This window comes from Mastigoproctus giganteus, chromosome 1 (genome assembly GCF_048544385.1).
Source record: "Mastigoproctus giganteus isolate SK-2022 chromosome 1, ASM4854438v1, whole genome shotgun sequence".
NCBI lineage: Eukaryota > Metazoa > Arthropoda > Arachnida > Uropygi > Thelyphonidae > Mastigoproctus > Mastigoproctus giganteus.
Genome location: NC_143575.1, coordinates 21,964,281 through 21,987,012, shown reverse-complemented (window position 1 = coordinate 21,987,012; position 22,732 = coordinate 21,964,281). Strand labels below are relative to the sequence as shown.

At 33.4% G+C, this 22,732-nt stretch overlaps 1 protein-coding gene across 4 annotated transcripts in view; it reads right to left on the bottom strand.

The window, feature by feature from the left end:
- Window positions 1–2,748: 2,748 nt before the first annotated feature.
- Usp16-45 (ubiquitin specific protease 16/45) overlaps window positions 2,749–22,732 on the bottom strand; it is a 117,991-nt gene continuing 98,007 nt past the window's right edge. For 2 of the 4 annotated variants that reach the window (XM_090379186.1, XM_090379202.1), the window contains 5 exons: window positions 18,199–18,309; window positions 16,354–16,992; window positions 11,764–11,861; window positions 9,083–9,169; window positions 2,749–3,242 (listed from right to left, as the gene is read on the bottom strand). In XM_090379186.1, coding sequence (XP_090235312.1) covers window positions 2,898–3,242; window positions 9,083–9,169; window positions 11,764–11,861; window positions 16,354–16,992; window positions 18,199–18,309 — 1,280 coding nt within the window. In that variant the 3' untranslated portion in view covers window positions 2,749–2,897. The remainder of the gene's footprint in view (window positions 3,243–9,082; window positions 9,170–11,763; window positions 11,862–16,353; window positions 16,993–18,198; window positions 18,310–22,732) is intronic. The other 2 variants (XM_090379193.1, XM_090379210.1) reach the window with 2 other exon arrangements.

Here is a 22,732-nt window from a genome sequence, read left to right as displayed (position 1 = left end):
AAGTCTATTATATTTTATCAAATTAATTTTTTTACAAGGGGCCCTAAAAGCTCTCCCATTTTCCAGCATGCTGTTAGATGTAGCCTGAAGGGAGCAGTTAATTCTGTGACACCTCTACAAGTCCATACCATCACTGAACTTCATTCTCAGTGCAATACAATCTGGGTTAAAATGTTCTTTGGGCATACACTACATCCAGATGTATTCAACTGATGCCTAGATTGTGCATGATTCATCACTCCATGTTCTACAAATTCTTTAGTATACAATACTTCCATTTTCTGCATTGAATAGTCATGATGTGCACTGCTAGAAGATAGCTTCAGCCTACAAATAGCTACACAACCATAGTAATCTATTCTGATAGCGTTTCCTGAATCAGCTCACTATGAGTGCCTTTTGAATTTCCTCTCACCCATTTCAACTGTCAGCATGCTATGGGAATCCCCCATTAATAGTATCCTATCAGTATCCTTGGATAATCATATTACCTTGTCTCTTAGCAACTGATGGTTATATTACATTATGGATATATTACAGTTGATTTTGGTTATCTTACAGTTTCTGCCATTTGCTTATGTATTCTGCCATCTGCCCATCATGTGACATCTGAAATGCATGTTGGTGGATAGTGTATATTCAATTAAAACAGGAGCATCTTTTTGAAAAGATTCTGTTTATTAGATAGCACACAAATAGTTTTGAAAATCAAAGGACATTGTGCCTGTTGTCTGATTAGGTATAGAAATTCCAAAATTCTCTGAAATTGAATTGGATGATTTTACTGCAGTAAAAAAAAAAAATATATATATATATATATATATAATATATATATGTTACCAATTTTATGAAGTCCTGATTATATGAATACAAATATACAGCAAAAACACCATTTATTATAATCAGTGCTTCAAGTTTATGCTAACGCTTTTTTGCAGCTTGTGCACGTACAGTGGAAGTGATTATGTAACATCCTGATTTGTTCTTGAACTCAGACACATTATGTGGCTAGCTACTGATTCTGCTTTGTATAGTTCGTATTGGTTGTTGATGTTAAATACGTGAAAGAAAGTATTATCTCTATCAGTCTGACTGTTTTACAGTAGAGAATTAACTTTTCTTGATTTGATTTTTGTTTTTAATTGTTTGTATGGATTCTGAAACACAGTTTCATTTTTGAAACACAGTTTCTCAAAGAAATATGGACAATCAAAGTAAAGTATATTATATTGCTTTATTTTCATGTTTTCTTTCTGTCCACCTTTTTATGTATTTCTTCTCTGCATCAGTAAACAATGCTGAACTTGTTGAGCATTGTTTACAATGCTCAACAATGCTGAGCTGCATTCTTGTTCCATCAATAATTATTATCGATCTGTTATTGTTATCACTTTAACTGAGCTCAAAGTGATCAACAATAAGTAGCATCCACAGTATTATTAAAAAAAAAAAATTCTAAATGATTTAATAAATTTTTTAAAAAAAGTTTTGATTTGATTTTTGGCAATAATTTTGCTCTAATTTTGGACACAGGTCAAAATAACATTTAAAAGCCTTTGGACACAAATTTTTAATTTTTACAAAACTTAGATTTCACGAGCTCACTCCTCTCACACCCCTCACAGCCTCTACCACTTTTGAAAATTTGCAATGAGTGGGAGGGGGGCCCACCCATTGTGAAGCAAACTTAATCATGGTAGGGTTAAAGCCGTTTACTCACTTCTCAAAATGCCATACCAGGTGTCTGAGTTTAACAAGAGAATTTCTTGCATAAATGGATTTGATTTGTTTATGCCATGTTTATACCCTGGCACAATCACACATCTCAGAGTCTGCAACTGGTCATTTGAAAAGAATATATTATTATAACTGTATTTTATTGTCAGGCAGATAATATTCTTATCAAATGAATATTTGTACACTTTGCAGTCCACCAGAAATATAAAAAGTTTGATTTTGAATGCTATTATGAATATAATCTTATGCTATTATTAATATAAGAATCATTTAATTTAGCAATAAAAAAAAAAAAAGAATGTACAGAGAGAAGTATTTTGATTCCAATAAATTAATGCATTTTGCTATGTAAACAATGTCAGCACTGCATTTCAAAGCAGCTGACAAAAAAAGTCATTACCACTACCTCTTTAAATTACTCAAACTATCTTTCAAGAAATAATTTAAAAATTATAAAAATTTTATCACAATTTCATTGGCTATACAGTAACTTTTTTTTTTTTCAAAATATAACCAGTCAGTTTTTTTTATTTATTTATTTATAAATCAAAATTATAAAAATGGAGGTGACAAGATGCATGAACTACGTGGTTCCATTTTTGACTACTTTTGGGGAGATAAAAATGATACTCTTGAAATATAGGTATTTTTTCTTTTCTATTTTTTTTTTTTTTGTGTGTGTGTGTGTGTGTGTGTATGATGTTGAATGGTATATAATAAATCTGGACATTTTACCATAACCAAAATTTTTCTGGAACTGCAATTACAAATATATTTTATAAATCCATATTCAGCTATCAAAGATTAAAGGAATGAGAACAAACGAATGAATACACAATTAACAACAAACTTTCAATAAATGAATTTATTTCCTGACATGCTCTCTCATATACCAAGTTTATGAATACAGCACCAGTAATAAAATTAGTTTTGATCCAAAAAATAACGGTTTTATAGTCTCCAAAGCATTAAAAACATTCTCGTTTTTAAAAGGCAAATCCATCACTTAATTCAAAGAGTATGGATTTTAGTCCAAAATACATCGTATTCTGAGAACTACAGATGGTGAGTACTAAATGTACCAGTTCTCCTGAGATACACTTTGTAGTAGGGTATTATTTGATAAAATGGAGAATGAAATTGCTAATAATCGTACTAGTTTAACATATCCTCTCATAAAACAAGAGGTAGGCTTGGCACCTCAAGACATGATCTTCTGATACTTCATGAAAATGACTATCACTGATATAGTACCACTGTCTCGAGGTAGATTTTTCACAGTTCTCTGATGCAATCTGTGTTGTGTCATAAATAGATAATTTTTCTAGTAATTGCTCTAATTTACAATTGCATGGCCATTTATTAAGGAAAAAAGAGTTTGCTGTTTGTGATGTAATCTTCACATATGCTGTATAATGACCACTATTAAGTCGTCCTGTATGTTCAACAACGCCATAGAGAGAATAAAGGATCTCCTTCTGGTTATCTGATACTTGGGGGAGTTTCTAGTTTCCAAAAAAGTAAAAATATTAAAATAATGCAGAAAAGAACATATACTAGTTGCTAAACAATGGTAACAAGGTTCATTAACGATATTTGAAGCAAAGTACATTCTTAATTCTTTTTCATATGTTCTAAAAAGAATTTAAAATGCCTAATTGAAAGAACTAGATGACATTTTTAATTAAGTTAAAAAAAAAAAGAAGCATTTCTGAAGTTTAAAATTTGAATTCTTAACATAGCATAATTTAATTAAATCCCACAGAGAAATTAGTAAGTTAAATTCTGCAGATATTCTTCAGTATTACTAATTTTTTTCTTTTATTTTAATGAAGATTATATAAAAAATAGGGTTTTCATTTAAATTTTTTTGTACACTGAAAACATTACATTAAATTTACCATTCACAGAAATTAAGGCAAGTTTCCAAACTTTATATAGCAAACCACCATCAGAGAAGTGAAGTTCAGTGAAGCTTTAAAGTCACTTATTTTCAGAGAATAATTTTCACAAATAATAAATACATTTTTATTGTTCTTCATAGTAATATTACTCTCTTCTAATTGTTGGATGTGAAGAATTAGCATTACAAAAGAACTTAGGATATGAAAGTTTTTTTAATATTTAAAAAAAAAAATTTTTTTTTCATATTTTTTTCTGATTACTGTCACACTACAAATATGTTTTGGTTTTGTAAGCACTTATGATATCACTGGCCCAGAAAAATAAGAAATATTCACAAACACTTGTGCTACGTGGGCTTCTAATTTTGGAGTTAGACCACGCAAATAATAAAGCAGTAAAAAAAAGGTACACAATACTAATAATGGGCTACTTTTTGAAAACAATAGAGCAAAATTGTTGTTCTAAGTGTATTTCAACATGGGGGGAGAAGTGTCAAAGAAATCTTTTTGTAGCCACATAAGCTATTAAATGCTAGTGTTAAGCAGCTTAATTTCTGAAATTTAATTTCCCTTTAATTTCTGGAGTTAATATATAGCTGCTACAATAACAATACATGCATCCCTTATTAAAGAAGTGAGTGAAACTGTCATCTGTAGTTGAAGCAAAACTACAAATTCTGATCATCCATCCCCAGAAAGATTCATTTGGCTGAAATGGTCAAATGAAAATGAGACTAATTGTATTTGTTTCAATTGTCTTTGATTACTAACAAGGAACTGAGACCCAATACACTTTTATCATCTGTAGTTTTACTAATAATTTTCAGTTTAAACTATTATTCACATAAGTTTATATCATCATACCTGCACAGAAAAATAACTCTACAGAAATTTAAGTTTTATAATTATGCAAATTTGGCAAAATACAGAAATTTTCATAGCTGCATAGTTTAATTAAAAATAAAAGAGAGAGAGATTTCCTGGTAAATGTAAAACGACACTAAAACAGAGCATACTTTTTTTCTAGTCTATTTTGTAAATACATTTTTATGCACATGAAAGGAAAAGTACAAATTCCATCTTACCTTGTTCACTTCAACAGGTATAGATATGTTTAAAATTTAAATAAAAAAATTTTTTTGGTTTATTTCAATATATATCTCAATCTTCATTACCTAATATATTTATAACAGAGTGGTTGCAAAGCGGATGCCAGGTGCTTCAATATAAGAGGTAGGATCAGAAAGTTCAGGGAACAGAACTAATATTTGGGAAATGAAGCTAAACAGCTATTTAGATGGATATCCTATGTAGCCTACTTGACACTGTACAGAATGATTCCAATGCTCGTACAATTTCTGGCATTCATGAAATAAGTCTCGCATGAAGCATTCATGCCAGACTAATTTTTGAAATTTGTAAGTGTTTCAGCATTGTGTTGTGAATAATTTCCTCAGTCATTCCGAATCTATGACTGTTCAATGGGACATTAAATTTGGAAAACAGATATTACTACTAATTGGGCCTTGGAGAAGATGGAGTCTTCCATTAGGAGCATTGGGCCCTTTTTTCCAGATCATAGCCATTCATCACCCATGATTTATCACCAATAATTAAAAGAAACAAGATGGCGATCAGTGACATGTTAACGAAGATCCTGAGCTCACTGCACTCATCAGTGAGGATGAAAGGCACAAACTTGGCCGAAATGCATTACGTTCCCAAATTTTGTGTTAAAAGTTGTTGTTTTTGTCACAGTAAGGTTTTAGTAGCAGTGACTAAGACCATATTGCTCCATGATAGTCTGTAAATTGTGTTCCGTAGTCGATTTTCTGTTTGCTGGATGAAACACCCAAGTTTCCAGGAGAAAAAAATCCATGCTACCCTCACCTGAGACTGACTAACAGCCATGTTGTGAAAAAGGCCCAAAAAAATTCCTCCTGTCATCGACAGGACTTGAGCTCAGGTCTTTTCCACCTGGTTTGGGGAGGATTGCCAATCCTACCAATTTTGCTATTCATGAGGGCGGGCTTGTGTTAAAAGTGATTGACATGTCCCATAAGAAACCCATTCACTAGCAACCAGCTCATTCGTGATCTGATGAGGAGTGAGTAAGTGAATCATCAGTTTTTGAAGTTGAAGAACAGGCAGAGAAAGGATCAGCTTCAAAGGACAAATGACCTTCTTTAAACTTTGGGAACTCACCAAAGAACTCTCTGAACAACACAAACCATCTTCAAAAGCTATTTTTTACATTTTTGCACTCGCTACAATGGCAAAATTTCAAGATACAGAGCCAGTCTCCAAATTTTGATCATATCACATATTTATCAGTCTATTTAACAAGTATAAGAGCAGAAAATTGCTAAATTATACTGCCCACTTTACAGATAATGAAGTGTAGGTGGTATATATTTGAGAATAACAATGAATTATTACACAAGAATGATCTTTCCTCCCCACCTTCAAAGTTCATTTCAAACAATCATTGATATCAGACTTTTGTTAATCAAAAGAAGCCCCCCATTCCACATAAAATTGGGGGTTTCATGGCTGTATGATTAAAAACAAACATCTCTTAATGACAACCTCACATCAACTGAATTTTTCTGTGCTTCGCAAACAGATGGAGAACTGACTGTGGAGTTAAGCTGATTGTGTGCTCGAATGCATCATAAAAAGGGTATGCAGATATCAATGGTTGTTAGTTCAGGCAGAAATTAGTATTAATTAATCACTATTACACAATCCATAATAACACAGGGAACTTCTCTAACGCTATACTTTAAAAACCATGACGAAAGTGACATTGTAGACATTGGTAAGCCCACTATACAAAGGGTACTAGGAAAGTTTTGCAATACAGCTTTGTTTATTTAATTTTTTCAAAGTAATTTCCTCTACATTCAATACACCTCTCCATCCTCCGAAACCAATCTTTAAACCAGTTCTGCCAAGTTTCACTAGGGAGTAAAGCACACTCGTTGTCCCAAGCCCGTAGAAGGTCCTCATCACTGGAAAACCGCCTCCCTTTTAGCTTCATTTTCACATGCGGGAACAGTGCAAAGTCGCAGGGAGCAAGGTCTGGACTGTAGGGAGGGTGCTCGAGAAGTTTCAGTCCTGTCGTGGTCAAATATTCGGTGCAGGCTTTGGTGCGGTGAGCTGCAGCATTATCGTGATGGAGGTACCAGGTGTCCATTCTTGACTTTGGCCGCAGGTTCTTCATAGATCCAATGACTTTAGGCAGGCATTGTTCAGTATACCACTTAGCTGTGACTGTCTTCTGCGTGTCCAAAACGACACGTTCCACAATTCCACTCGATTTGAAAAATACAGCTATCATTTTCTTCTTTACAGATCGGGATTTTCTGACAATTACGGGTGTGTCGTCATCATCAAAGACCCAAACTTTGTTTTGAGCCTTGGTCGGCAGATCGTAATAGTACAGCCAAGTCTCGTCACCTGTCACGATGTTGTTCACATACCGAGATTGTCCCTTATCAAACTTTTTTAACATCTCCCGGCACCAAGTCACACGTCGTGTCATCTGCTCTTCAGTCAGTTGATGCGGCACCCAGAGAGAACAAAGTTTCTTCACGTGCAAATGATCTTGCAGAATCGAACGAATTGCTGGTGCATTTAGGCCCAAAGTATCCTCTATCTGTTGGTAGGTCACTCGCCTGTTTTCGTCAAGCATTTTCCTCACAGCAGTAACGTTTTCCTCCGTAACTGACGTTCGTGGCCTTCCCGGCCTCTCAGAATCCTCCAGAGTGAAATTTCCCATTTGGAATTCTCTATACCACCTGAATATTGTTGTACGATGTGGACAATCATCATCTAGTGCAAGAGTCATTTCTTCTAAGCACTGGTCTATGGTTAAACCACGCATGAAATTATACCGCAAAACTGTCCTTATCTCATTTCGTGACCACGATGCCATCGCAAGCACTTTACACTCTCACTACTAATGAATAACTGAGCCCATCGACTTGGCGCGGTGGCTACTATGCACGTATGAACATGTCTCAACATGCAGCAACAAGCAGCTTCCTGTGATTCATTGTTGTGTCATATTGCAAAACTTTCCTAGTACCCTTTGTATTATCTGATGCATCAATGCCAGTTCATCAGAAGGGTTTACAGTTAATGCTTAAAACGGATATCTCTACTAATTAAGCAAAATTACCTTATTTTTGATATACATACTAAAATAAAAAAATAAAAGTATCACCAACCACATAGCTAACAATGTAAATATTGCAGTGTGTGGATATTAGGCACCAAAGCATCTACAGCATGAGGTGTCAATGTAAATGTATATCCTTCAATCAGTTTGCTAGAAGGAAAACTGGAGTTTCTGGAAGATAAAATTATGCAGCTCACAGATGAGACAGACTAACTTAGGCATATTGTGAAAAAAGTCCATAAAAATTCCTTCCATCTTCACAGGATTTAAACCCCACACAGTGTTGGGAAATGGCAGTTGCAGTCACTATGCTACCTATGAGGGTGGAAACATACAGCCTCTGGCCTGGTCTTTAAATTTTAGCATGAACTATAAATAGATCACAAGTGACCAGGGAGAGATAGACCCAAACACTGCTTCGTTATTTATATTTAAACACAACAGATATAAACATTGAAAATCAGTGACATAATGAATGTTAGCCAATGGCATTTCTCAGGAAAAACTACATCCATAACCAATTGATCAGATGTGAGGATACATTATTATGTGTTTTTAGTACACGTGATTTAAGCTCACATGACTACTAAATATGGTGATGTTCTTGTATTCTGCCTTGCAGGGTCCTCTGACCTTATGTGATTTCCCGAAGTATAAATACAAAATTTATTATTATTTTATTTAATGCAGTGTTGTGAAAACTGAGTTGTGTATTTTCTGAGGGATTGAGGGGAAAAAAAAAAATAATAAAAAATAAAAAATATATATATATATATATATATATATATATATAAATCCTTTGTGAACAAAAGGAACAACAAATTTAAAGTTTCGGGTTCATATTAACACTTTTGCTGCATGCTTTTCTGATGACACTTTCGACCTAGGATTGAGTCAATCTAGATCGGGGAGGGCAGTGACATTTTCAGCCTTCTTACCATGGCTGATTTATTTGGCCACTAGCAAAGGTTGCTTGACAAAAATATATGATTCTTTTTCTGTGAAATCAGAAGAAAACTGTTCAAGAGTCAGGTGATTCCCCTCCAAATAGATTGAAAATCTCATGATGCACATTTGCATCATGACACAGTTAAAATGATAACAAATAGTTTAATGTGAACTAAAACAAACTAAACCAACATATAAACTGTCATATAATGTGTTAATTGTACTTTTTCCATAGCTGTGGTATTTCAGTTTAAAATATAATTCAAAATATAATAAAGGGTTCGTAAAAGTTTTCAAAAATACTTACTAAACACAGTGAACTACAGTATGGCCCCAAGTCTAATATAAGAGGAAATTCAATATATTTATTCACCTTCCTTAGGCTTGCTCCAACCTTAAAAATTACATAAAATTCATTTATGAATTCATAGATACAGAAATTATTCATTAAAGAGATAGTTCAGATATGAAAAATGTTGAAATGGATAAACAGAATTGAAAAGAACAAATGAAAGAAAGTTGTTTCAAGAATGAAAACTTTTTATTGGTGTTTATTTTTATTTATTTATTTATTTTTATTTTATTATTATTATTATTTTTTTACATTTAAAACATTATTACATTAATGTTAACATTCACAGAAATTAGTTAAGGCCAGTTTCCAAACTTTATATAGCAAAACCCCATAAGTGAAGTTCAGTGAAGCTTTAAAGGCACTTATTTTCAGAGAATAATTTTCACAAATAATAAATGCATTTTTAGTGTATATTTATCTATTTTCAAATATTCTTCATAGCATTACACACTTCTAATTGCTGGGTGCAAAGAATCAGCGTACAAAAGAACTTAAGATATGAAATTTTTTTTTTTATATTTTAAGATTTTTTTTTTTTTTCTGATTTCTGTCACTACAAATACATTTTAGTTTTGTAACACTTACAATATCACCGACCCTGAAAAATAATGAGAAATATTCATAAACCACTTGTGCTACACAGGCTTCTAATTTTGGAGTTGCAAATAATAAAGCAGTAAAAAAAGTGCACAATACTAATAATGGGCTAATTTTTGAAAACAATTGGACAACACTATGTTCCAAGTGTATTTAAACATGGGGAAGGAGAACGAAGAAATATCTTTTTGTAGCTACATAAGCTACTAGACGTTAGATGTTAATTAGTCTAACTAATCATTAGATTATGAAGCACAGAGTAGTGTATAATGCTGAAAGTGAAGTTTTATTCACTTGTTAGTTTAGTTCATCAAATTCAATTAGTTTGCTTTTACAATACATTCTAAAAATTCTTTTTTTATCACCCAAGTTAGCTGTGTCCCTAGTCACCGGGATGTAATTCCTGCAGTGGGGTTACACATTACAGTTTAGACACCGCTCAATTGAGGCATTCTGACTTGAACTCTACCTATTCAATTTGAACTGCTGTGAAGAGACATATGTATGCTACATAAATTTAAATGTTATAAATGTGGTGGTATGTTTCATTTATTGATACAAATAATATTTAAAATTTATTGTTATCAATAAATGTTATTTAAAATAACATTTACTGATAATGATAACATTTAGTTTACTGATAACATTGTACATAAAAATATTTAATTTGTGTACAATGTACACAAATGTTTAGGTGTTCACACGTGATTACAGGGCCCATATTTCACTTAACCCTAAAGTATTCAAGTTAAATTTCAAATCAACCATTATAACCAATAAAAGGTTAAAGAAGTGGATCAATTATTAGAAGGAATGGTTCTTTAAAGTAAAATGAATAAATCTTTCCTACTATTTTGAATATTCCTTCTAATAATTTTTTTCTTTCCAAAAAAAACCTTGGGAGTCTTTTAGACCCTGTGCAAGTAACTCCAGGTTTAATGTACAATTTTTGTGGGTAGCTATAAAGCTTATAATAGCAGCTGGAACTTCCTATTTGTTAATTTCAACAAGAAACAAAAAATATATATAAAATAAAATTATGCAATAAATTCAATCCAATTAAACTTAAAAAAAAAAAAAAAAAAAAAGTAAACTGCAGCCATTATCAACCTACTGCAGGATGGAGGCTTCCTCAATGATTCATGTTGAGGGAAATGGACCATAATCTGCTATGCTAGTCCAGTGTGGGTTAGTAGATCAACTGTATTTAGCAGTCAGGGGCTTGAACTCCGATCTACTCAAAGAGCGTGTGCTACTGCACTCCCGCTTCTGACCACTTGGCTACAGATTAAACTTAATTATTAAATAAATGTCATCATAACCTATTATTTTATGCTATTAGCCTCAAGGTGATATTTCAAAATTTTAATTTTAATTGGTTTTTTTTTATTGCTTGCTTGCTTGCAGTAAGAAATCAGAGCTCTAGCTCTACAGAAATTGTAGCCAAAACTAGCTAAATGAAGGTGTTACTCAGTGTCAAACTTGTTTCATGAGTTACAGCCTTCCTGTTCTCCTGACAAAATCCATCAGATCATTTAAGTGTCCTCTGCAATGTACAACCTAAAGCAATTCATATATAAGAGACTAGGACTGTGACTCAAAAGAAATTGCTTCAGCATATGTTGCAGAAGAACATGGCTGCATACAGCAGCAGCTTAAGTCAGTAATTTCTTTTTTGTCAATATAAGACACATTCAGATTGAAGTTGAATACTGTGCATTTAAATTTCTTGTTTAAAAGAAAGTAATAAAGGAATTTAAAATACAAATAAGTGAAAAACTAATTGAGTGCTTCTTATTTGAATAGCAGAATTTCAAGGAGTTGTAAACTCAAGAAGGTATTTTGGAACCCACATTCTTATGATTCTTCATAAGAACTTGATTCTTCATTGGTGATACACTAATGTTACGGGATGATATATTTATTTATTATGCCAATTAATAAAATTTCCAGAACTTCCAATTTATATCTGCCAATTTATTTCTTATTACTATATAATTTTCAAAAAATGAAGCATTGATGTTCATTTAATTTACCTGTTGAAACCTCTTAAGATGTAATGTCAGTACAGCTGGAGGGCTAAATATTAACATCTGTTTTCTTGCATTGCAGTAGACCATGTGAATTTTCTTCTCTTTAAAGAAAAAAATTAACAATTAACACATTTGAAATTGTACTATATATATATATATTTTAATTTATTTTATTCTAAATACAGGGTGAGATTTTATTGATCAAACTATTTTAGTTGCATTATTTTTCTAAACCTTGCAGTCTTGAAAATGAAAATTGAAAAAACATTAGGCACACATATAACCTCCCTCTCAACTCCCAGTTAACTGCCTCTAACAACAATCCCATAAATTCCAACACCAGCATGCCAGTACATCAACACAGCACCTCAGAAGAACTGAGATTAGTAGCACAAAAACTCCAATATAATTAAGTTACTAGCCGTAGTTTCTTTTCAATATAGAGGCATATTTCAAAAAAAAAAAAAAAAAAAAAACTTTGTCCACCACTATCAATTAGCTCAACATATGGTCAGTTTTAAAGACATGAACAGTTACACACTAACACCATTTTCAGTATGTAATCTTAGGTCTGTATTTGCAAGTCAACAGGATGTAAGTAATATAAATTAGATTTTTAGAATTATTTATTTTAGTTACTAATAAAGGAACAAAAAGTTTGTTCCTTTATTGGTAACAATTATTAGTAACATTTTCTCAAAACCATGGAGCTTTGAATGTAATGTTTCCTAAATTTCAAATTTAAAGTGCCATTTTAATGCAGCGAAGCATCTCCTTCACTAATGCAGAAGTGACATATTTTTTTCCCATTAAACAAATGAAATTGTTCAAGGAAAAAAGGCATTATATATTATACAATTAAAAAGAGATCAAATTATGATGCTATTAATAAATTAAAAAAATAAAAAAAAATCAGCTCACCAAAGACCTTGTACAAGAAAAAATCTTTATTGACACATAGCTGACCTCTTTCTATGACCTTCCTAGACAGTACTGCTCCTCTGTTCAATGAGTCCATGAAAATTAGAAACTGGTCTGGCAAAGTTGAGAGACCAATAAAAAACACTTCTTATAACCTGCTCTGTCACTACATGCTTGTTGATTTGAATTACCCTGTAAATTAATCAGTTTAATCTGTGATTTTAATAGTCTATTGAACCTACCAAATGGTCATTCAGCTGGACAACCTCATTAGTTACCATAAGTGATTATCAGATGACGCATGCATTAGGAATTTGCAGATAAAGAAACCACTAGGTGACAGTGATCACAGTGTACTGATGTGAGATTTACTTAAAGATGTAACTACCATCAAGGGTAAAGGGAAGGGTTTTTGTAAAGGTGACTACAGAGGTCTCAGACAGTTTTTAAATTCTATAGAGTGGGATCAACTGATGAGGTTACAAACAGTGAATTCTAAATTCAGGGACACCTTCAGAGAATTAATCTTAGAGGCTACTAGGCTTTTCATACCAACTAAGAAATACTATTCAAGGTTCAGGCCTAAATGATGTTGGATGAATTAATGAGGCTCATGGCAGAGAAGAAAAATACATGGGATGCATATAAATTATCAGGTGACACAGAAGCCTACGACAGATATAAGCTGGTCTGTAATCAAGTCACAAAGGAGGTTATGTAGGCGAAGGCAGATTAAAAGAAATCTTTTAATCAAAGGACACAAAGAAAAACAACAGAGTTCTTTACTTATGTAAACTCTAGGAGGAACAGGATGAATCAGATTGGTTCACTTAACATAGATGGTTCAACTATTGATGATCCTGCTCAAGTAGCTGATAAACTGAATGAGTATTTTGGATCTACATTCACATGAGGAGTTATTCAAGGAGGGGAATGCCAGAAGTTTATCAAACTCTAACAGGGAGCTAAGTGATTTTGTGATAACTGAGAGCAAAGCGGAGGAGAAATTGTTGAAGTTAAACATAAAAAAGACACCTGGCAGATGGAATCTATCCAGTTATAATGGAGACAGCAAGGGAAGTAAGCAAACCTTTAGCCATAATTATGAGAGCATCCTTAGAGTCGGAGAGGTCCCATGGACTGGAGATGTGCAAATGTATCCCCAATTCACAAAGGGGGTTCAAAGGGTGACACAAATAATTATAGACCTATTAGTTTAACTTCTGTTCCGGGGAAAATAATGGAGTCACTGGTTAAAGAGGTGATACAGGATCACCTAGACAAGACAGCAGCAATAGTTCAGACACAGCATGGGCTTCTTAAGGGGAAGTCTTGTCTGACCAGTTTGAGTGGATACTACGATGTGGTCACAAAGGAACTGGATGCTAAAAATAATTTTGATATCATATACTTGGATTTCAGGAAAAGCTTTTGATACTGTTGACCATGGAAGTGTACAAATTGGAGAGGTATGGCATTAAGGGAAAGTTGCTACAATGGATAAAGGGATGGTTGAGTGGGAGATGACAGAGAGTGGTAATCAATGGACACTGCTCTTCATGGACAAATGTTATTAGTGGAGTTCCCCAGGGTTCGGGGCCCATTGTTGTTTTGTATATTTATCAATGACATTGATGAAGGTATATCATGCTTAATTTCCAAGTTTGCAGATGATACAAAGGTTGGCAGTGTTGTTAATGACACTAAAGACAGCTGCAACAGGATCTAGAACAGTTAGGCAGATGGGCTGAGAAGTGGCAATTGAAGTTTAACAATGGCAAATGCAAAGTACTGCATATGGATAGCAGTAGCCCAAGAGAAACGTACCAACTGTGTGGTACTACACTCAAGGATGTGGAGAATGAAAAAAAGACTTGGAGGTAATTGTGCAGTCAGATATGTAGTTCTTTGAGCAGTGCAGACGGGCTGCCAGAGCAGGTCATGGAGTTTTGTCAATGATGTATAGGAATTTTGCTAGCAGAGACAAGGAGGTGATTATACCTTTGTATAAGGCAATGGTCAGGCCACATTTGAGTACTGTATACAGGTCTGGAGGCCTCATTTTAAGAAGGATGTAGAGTTGCTAGAAGAAGTACAGAGAAGGGCAACAAGGTTGGTGAGAGGAACAAAGGGATGCACTTATGAAGAAAAGCTTAAGTTCTGAAAGTTGCAGCATCTGGAGACTAGGCACCTGCGAGGTGATCTGATTGGCCTTGATTGGTTTGAGCAGACTCAATGCTGACAAGATATTTCGCTTGCTCGGTCTAAGCACCTGAGGGGGCATAGATTAAAATTGAGGAAAGACAGTTGTAGAAACAAACTTCCGCACAGATGTGCGGAAGTTTGCCTTTAGCCAACAAGTAGTTGATTGATGAAACAGACTTCCAGCTGTTGTGGAAGTTAATAGATTAAATAAATTTAAGGCTGAACTAAACAAACATTTGGAGTGACAAGATGGGTGAAATGGGAAGGGTTTTTTTTTTTTTTTTTTTTGTTTGGCTGATGCTGTATAAGCTTGCTTTCTTGCATCATATGCCTCAACTAATGCTAATGCTAATAAGTTACTATACCTAGGCCTGAATGCATTCTATGAATGAACAATAAATTAATAACTTTAATTTACCTAAAAAATAAAAATCTGATTGTATATAACAGAGCTATGATGCTCAATACTAAAATAATAATAATAATAAAAATACTAAAAAATAAAAAATAAAAATCCTATTGTTGGAACATGCGAATTCATGTTAATTTGCAAACATTCCCATCCCAGTATAGTAATATCAGTTATTGGCAAAGTAATTCACACATGGAGAACCACTTTTGGTTAAAATTAGCAAGTTAAATACTGGTGTAAAAACACCACAGATAGCTCTTAAACAAAAACTAAATTTGTAGTGTAAATGCATCATTTTAATTGTGATCATCCTTCCCAATGAGTTACCACGTATTGCACTACCACCACCACCTAGACAGCACCGTTTCTACCCTGGTATTGCAATCATGACAACCCAGTTGTGAAGGTAATCCCACAATATGAGAGATGCCAAAAGGTGCGTGTGATAATACTATAATAAATATAAATGCAACAAGGCATAATATTATAAGAACTTAAAATTATCTATTAAATATTGGTGTAAATACACCATAGATAGCTCTTAAATGAAAACTACATTTGTAGAGTAAAGGCATCATTTAATTGTATCTCATATTGTGATCATCCTTCACGAGTTACCATGCATTGCACTACCTCCAATATTTAATACAGAAATGTATGTAATTTAATAATAATAAAAAAAATACTATACAAACTGCATGTGTACTGTTGATTTTCACAGAACAGTACGTCTTGTCCCATTATGTTCAGAAAACTCAATAGATTCTTTATAGTTTGACTGTATTAGGAGAATTAAGAAATATTCTCACTTTAAAGGCCACTTGTCTCCATAGTCAAACAGATTTACACTCGAGCTTCTGCAAAGCACTGTTAAATAACAGCTGCTTAAATAACATTGCATATGGAAATTAATAATGCCTTTACAGAAAAACACGTTTTGTTATGGGCAATTTTAGTTTCCATTATAGCTTAGAAAAGATGCAAGTCCTACTTCCATTACATTAGAGTTAATAAATTATATGACAAATTAAATATTAAAACAGTTAGATACATACCACTATTTTGGAACTGTTTATTCTTCAGCTGAGTGCAGTTTTCACAACCAAATTTATTGCTTCCTATTAAAAGTTCTGGTGCTGTAAACATATTTAAACAAGATATCACAGAACATGAACTGGACGGTGAATGAGAATGAGCATTCAGTGTAGTTAGAGATCTTCTAATCCAATCCTCCTTTGAAGAAAGTTGCACAAAACCATCACCAATTCCATCATTTGGTTTGTTGCCATCACAAATAATGGATGCTGGGCTAATAGAGCAATCCTGAGGATTGGAAGTAAACAGATTATCACTGCAAGTTTCAATGCATTTTTGCACAGGAGATTCGCCCCGGACATCCATATTATTAGTTTCATTGTAAACATTAGGAGCCTCGAGCTGTTCACATAATAAATTAATATCATTCTCATCAGGAGTATGTATATGGTCCATATGTCCTTCATGAAGTTCACTAGACACCAAGTTTTCTTCAGTTCCTCCATGAAGAGTGAGAGGTAAAACATCACAAGAACAGTTTCCAGTTTCATCTATACAAGATGTTCCTTTGACCTGCATTACTTCATTACAATTTTGTGGCTGATGAGTATATTTATTTGAAATACTGTCACAATCTTCACTATCTTCAGCATCTGCTTCTGGATATATAAATGAACAAAAAAAAAATAAAATAAAATAAAAATGATTAATTTACATAGTATTAATTTGGATACATCATTAAAGCTTATTTCAGTAAAATAGTTACATATAAGAATAAATCCATTAATTAAACTGGCCTGAAAAATGACTCTGATATTAATAAAATTTTATGTTGCTCAAAAACAATGACCACCATTCCTAACATTTAAGAAAAGGCTAGGATATTAATATTTTATTATGTTTTACATAAACTAAACACTAATCTGAAAACAATATTTTACAGACTACAACAGGTTAACATAAAGCTGATATGCTAAGCATATTACACAACATAATAGTAATATTATACATTGATATAAAGGCATACTGGTTTATAATTATGAAGTCATCAGAAATTTAAAGAGACAGGGGATGGGATAATTTTATATTAAAATATCATGTTTATGTATTTGTTTTTGATCTCCTTTCTAGCAGATTTACTACATCAAATAAAAAAAAATTAAAAAAGAGTACCTATAAGAAAATCTCCCGACAACAGTTCACGACTGATTTATGAATCATATCTCCAATTTTCAACGGCCTCCGTAGCCGAGTGGTCAGGAGTGGGAGTGCAGCAGCACACGCTCTTTGAGTAGACCAGGGTTCAAGCCCCCGACTGCTGAATACGGTCGATCTGCCAACCCGCACTGGACCAGCGTGGCAGACTAAGGTCCATCTCCCTCAGCATGAATTGTTGAGGAGGCTTCCATCCTGCAGTGGGTTGATAATGGCTGCACTTTACCTTTATCTCCAATTTTCACTGGAGACATCTTATTGATTGCATAAATATGAATCAAATGAAATGTTTTAAAGATTAATCAACATGAGCTTACAGTAAATAATTATTATATGCTAAAAATAAATTTATGTTTATACTCTATACAGTTACTGTGGTCAGATGAGTTTCAAACATTGTAACTGTTTGAGAGCGTTTCCATGTTGTCTTTGGATGTACAATGATATAATTTTAAAATAATATCAAAGAAATGGTCTAGAAACTATTTCTGTCAAAACAGAAACAAACAAGATCAGAGAACAAACAAACAAAAAACTAACATTTCTAATCTGATACATGCTACAAAGAGAACATTTCTCCCAGTTACTTTGATAATTTTTATTCTATTTTCAAGAAATAGTTTGTGTTTTTAAAAATGGAAATCACTCACCATTATGGTTGTGCATACAGGGTACTTGTGTTTCAACATCTGTATCAGATCCAAGTTCTACATCCTTTTCTTCCATTTCCTCCTCTGAGCTTTCTTCTTGGTGATTATCTGCTGTTTAAATTTGCACATCTGAAGTTAGAATTAATATAGATTCCTTCACCTATTGATACATTATATTAAAACTGCATTTAGCACATCATCAGAATAAAGGCTGAGCTGTGACAGATCCACTCAACAGAAGTGTTTTGAATGATTCCACACTGCTATGCCAGAAGAGAATGCAGTGATAGATATATTACAATGCATTGAGGCTATGAATGATGTGTAAACCAATACTAAAAATCTTATGTTCCTTCTTCAAATAAAAAAAGGGCTTGCTTATGCAGAAAAGAGTATGCTTACTAGGTAGAAACTGAAGAAAATGGTCCTGAAACAATGATTTCCAAATAGTTCAAATTTAGCCCAAAACCACCAAACCCTTCACAATAGATCATGAAAGTTGAGCTCATGAAAGTAATGAATTTTATACTAGTAAAATTCATTACTTTTTTTTTTTAATGTGACACAGTTGAATAGCATAAATTAAAGAATGAAAATGTCCATTAGTCAAGGGAAAACAAAATTAGAAATGAACTATTAGAAAATAAAATAACTATTTTTTTTATATATCATAAAATATATATAATATATTTTATGATATATACCTATACATAAACTGTTGACCTACCCTGTATATATTTAGGTATAGATGTGTACTATATTTATACCAGTATATACGTATAAATATATACTGGTATAAATTATTTCATTTAAAAGGCACCAGGGTTTATTTGGTGCCTTTTAAATACACCAGAAGTGCATCAATAAGATTTTCAGACAAAACTGAGTACAGTGAAACAACTTTCCCATGAATAAAAAAGTAGCTGAGTGCACAAAAATTTAAATTTAAAAATTGTAAAATATAAATGGAATGAAATTAACACTTAGTTCAATTTTATCATCAAATTCATCACTTACTCCACATATGAAAAAAATGGTCCACATAACAAATAGCCTAACTCTACAAATAAGTGGGATAAACTTCAGTGACTTTTAATTGAAGCATAATTGAAGCTAAGCATAAAGACAAAACAAAGTACAGTGGTCTCAGACAGTTTTTAAATTCTGTACAGTGGGATCAACTGATGATGTTACCAACAGTAAATTCTAAGTGGGAAGCATTCAAGAAATTAATCGTGGATGCTACTAAAAGTTTCATACCTATTAAGAAATATTGTTCCAAGTTTAGGCCTAAATGGTTATCAAATGAACTAATGAGACTCGTGACAGAGAAGAAAAATGCATGGGATGCATTTAAATTATCAAGCGACTCAGAAGCCTATGGCAGATATAAGCTAGTCTGTAATCAGGTCACAAAGGAGGTTAGGCAGGTGAAGGCAGATTACGAGAAATTTTTGGAAAAAGATGCTAAGAAAAACAGCAAGGATTTCTTTACTTATATAAACTCTAAAAGGAAGGGGATGAATCTGATTGGTCCACTTGATATCGATGGTTCCACTGTTGATGATCCTGCTCAGATAGCAAACAAACTGAATGGGTATTTTGCATCTACATTCACACATGAGGAGTTATTAAGGTTTGAAAATGGCAGAAAGCTATCAAATTGTAGCAGGGTGCTTAATGATTTTGTTATAACTGAGAGCAAAGTGGAGGAGAAATTGTTGAAGTTAAACATAAGAAAGGCACCTGGGGTGGATGGGATCTATTCAGTAATATTAAAGGTGGCAAAGCAACTAAGCAAACCCTTAGCCATAATTATGAGAGCATCCTTGGACTCAGGGGAGGTCCCCACGGACTGGAGATGTGCAAATGTATCCCCAATTCACAAAGGGGGATTGAAGGGGAACACGAGTAATTACAGACCAGTTAGTTTAACTTCTGTTCCGGGTAAAATAATGGAGTCACTGGTTAAAGATGCATTGCAGGATCATCGAGACAAGACTGCAGCAATAATTCAGACACAGCATGGGTTTGTTAAGGGAAAGTCTTGTCTGAAAAATTTGATAGGATATTATGATGTGGTTACAAAGGAAATGGATGCAAAAAAATAATTTTGATATCATATATTTGGATTTCAGGAAAGCTTTTGACACTGTTGCGCATGGAAGACTATTGTACAAATTGGAGCAGAATGGTATTAAGGGTAAGTTGCTACAATGGATAAAAGGATGGTTGAGTGGAAGAAGACAGGGTGGTAATTAATGGGTGCTGCTCTTCGTGGACTAATGTTATTAGTGGAGTCCCACAGGGTTCGGTGTTGGGTCCTCTGTTGTTTTGTATATTTATCAATGATATTGATGAAGGTATATCAGGCTTAGTGTTGAAGTTTGCAGATGATACAAAGGTTGGCAGGGTTGTAAATGACAGTAATGGCAGTGTGCTACTGTAACAGGATCTAGATAATTTGGGCAGATGGGCTAAGAAGTGGCAACTGAAGTTTAACCTTGACAAATACAAAATGCATATGGGTAGAAGTAACCCCAGAGAAACGTACCAACTGTGTAGTACTACACTTAAGGTGGTAGAAAATGAAAAAGACCTGGGAGTAATTGTGCAGTCAGATATGAAGTTTTCTGAGCAATGCAGACAGGCTACCAGGGCAGGTCATGGGGTTTTGTCAATGATATATAGGAATTTTGCTAACAGGGAAAAGGAGGTGATTGTCCCTCTGTATAAGACAATGGTCAGGCCATGCCTTGAGTACTGCGTACAGGTCAGGTGGCCCTATTTTAGGAAGGATGTAGATTTGCTTGAGCATGTACAGAGAAGGGCAACGATATTGGTGAGGGGAATGAAGGGACCCTCTTACCAAGAGAGGCTTAAGTTCTGCAAATTACAGTGGCTGGAAACTAGGGACCTGCACGGTGATCTGATTGAGGTATATAAGGCTTTGAAAGGATTGAGTACACTGAATTCTGATGGGATCCTTCCACTTGTTCAGATTACGAACCTAAGGGGGCATAAATTCAAATTAAGAAAAGACGTGCGGAAATTTGTCTTTAGCCAACAGGTGGTTAATTGCTGGAACAAACTTCCATCTGTCATTGTGGAAGTTGATAGGTTAAATAAATTTAAGGAGGAACTGGACAGACATTTGGAGGGAATGGTGTGATTTTTTTTTTTTTTTTGGTTGATGCTGCATAAGCTCATACACTTGCTTTCTTGCATCACATGCCACTACTGCTACTACTACAACCCAACATTTAATTTTGCTTTTATATATTAAATATGCTATTTTTGTTTTTTCACATTAACTGAAATTAGAGATGGTAGACAATTTTTTTTTTTTTTTTTTTTTTTTTTAATGAAGAACATATTCTGTGTGTTTAGCTCTATTTGTAGTAACATTAGACAACAAACTTCAGAAGCTCTTAGATCTGATCATCATGCACACCTTGGAAAATAAACATCTAATAAAAAAACTTTTTTTTTTTTTTTTTAAAGGGAAAAGTAAATTATTTAGCATTGATTCTATTTAAAGACAAAGAATGAACTGCAAGACTATTCACTAGTAATGAAAGTAGCGTAAAGTAATATAATCAAAAAATAAATTGAAAACCCACCACTGAAACTGACATGTAAACAATCAAACTGCAAATAACACAAATAAGAACCTCGTTAACATTACAACTTCAACTCAGTATAAATAAAGATGGAGGGGGGGAGGGTTCTAACATGATAAAAATATGTTACTTTAAGTCTGATGAACCTTCATTTTAAGATGTTTTCTAAGTAAAAAATATCTATATATTATTTTCTTTTAAAACTAAAGTAAATCATGCTGCAGATAAAAATGTTGGCAGGAATGCTGACATAGAGGCATTCTTATGATCCTTATGAATAGCTAACTTCAAAAATACTTGTGTGGCAAAATCAGATGCTCCAAAAATACAAAAAGTTTTTTTGTCCCAGCAGAACATATTAACACATCTCAATATGCTGCTTTTTTTTTTTTTTTTTTTGGGGACCCCAAGATATTGCTTCCAGCTATGGCAAAAAAATTCCTGGATAAAGTCCATTACCTAGTGAGGGGCTACTTTCAAGTGGAAATGTGGAATAGCTGCAAGATAAACCTTTATTATTATTATTCAGAAACTTTTTGGTACCTCATATATTATAATTTATACAAGGTGTTTCAATTAAAAGGTGCCAGGTTCACTTTGGTTATTTTTAGGTTTAGGCATTTGTCATCTGGACTTCGTCATATTTGGGCTGAAATTTTTGAATTTGGTAGTAAAATTAGACTTAGATTTCACAATTTCTAAATTAAAATTTTTCTTAATCAACTATTTTCTTCTCAATGGGAAAATTCTTTCCTATCTTTGGTTTAGTCTGAAAACATTATTGTGGTACTTCTGAAAAGAACGTTAACCAATTTTATTTGAAGAAAAAACAAACAATGGTGGTATGTGATGTTTGCATTACAGTACAGCTGTATTTTGGCAGTTCGTGACATCTCAGTAATCTATGACTG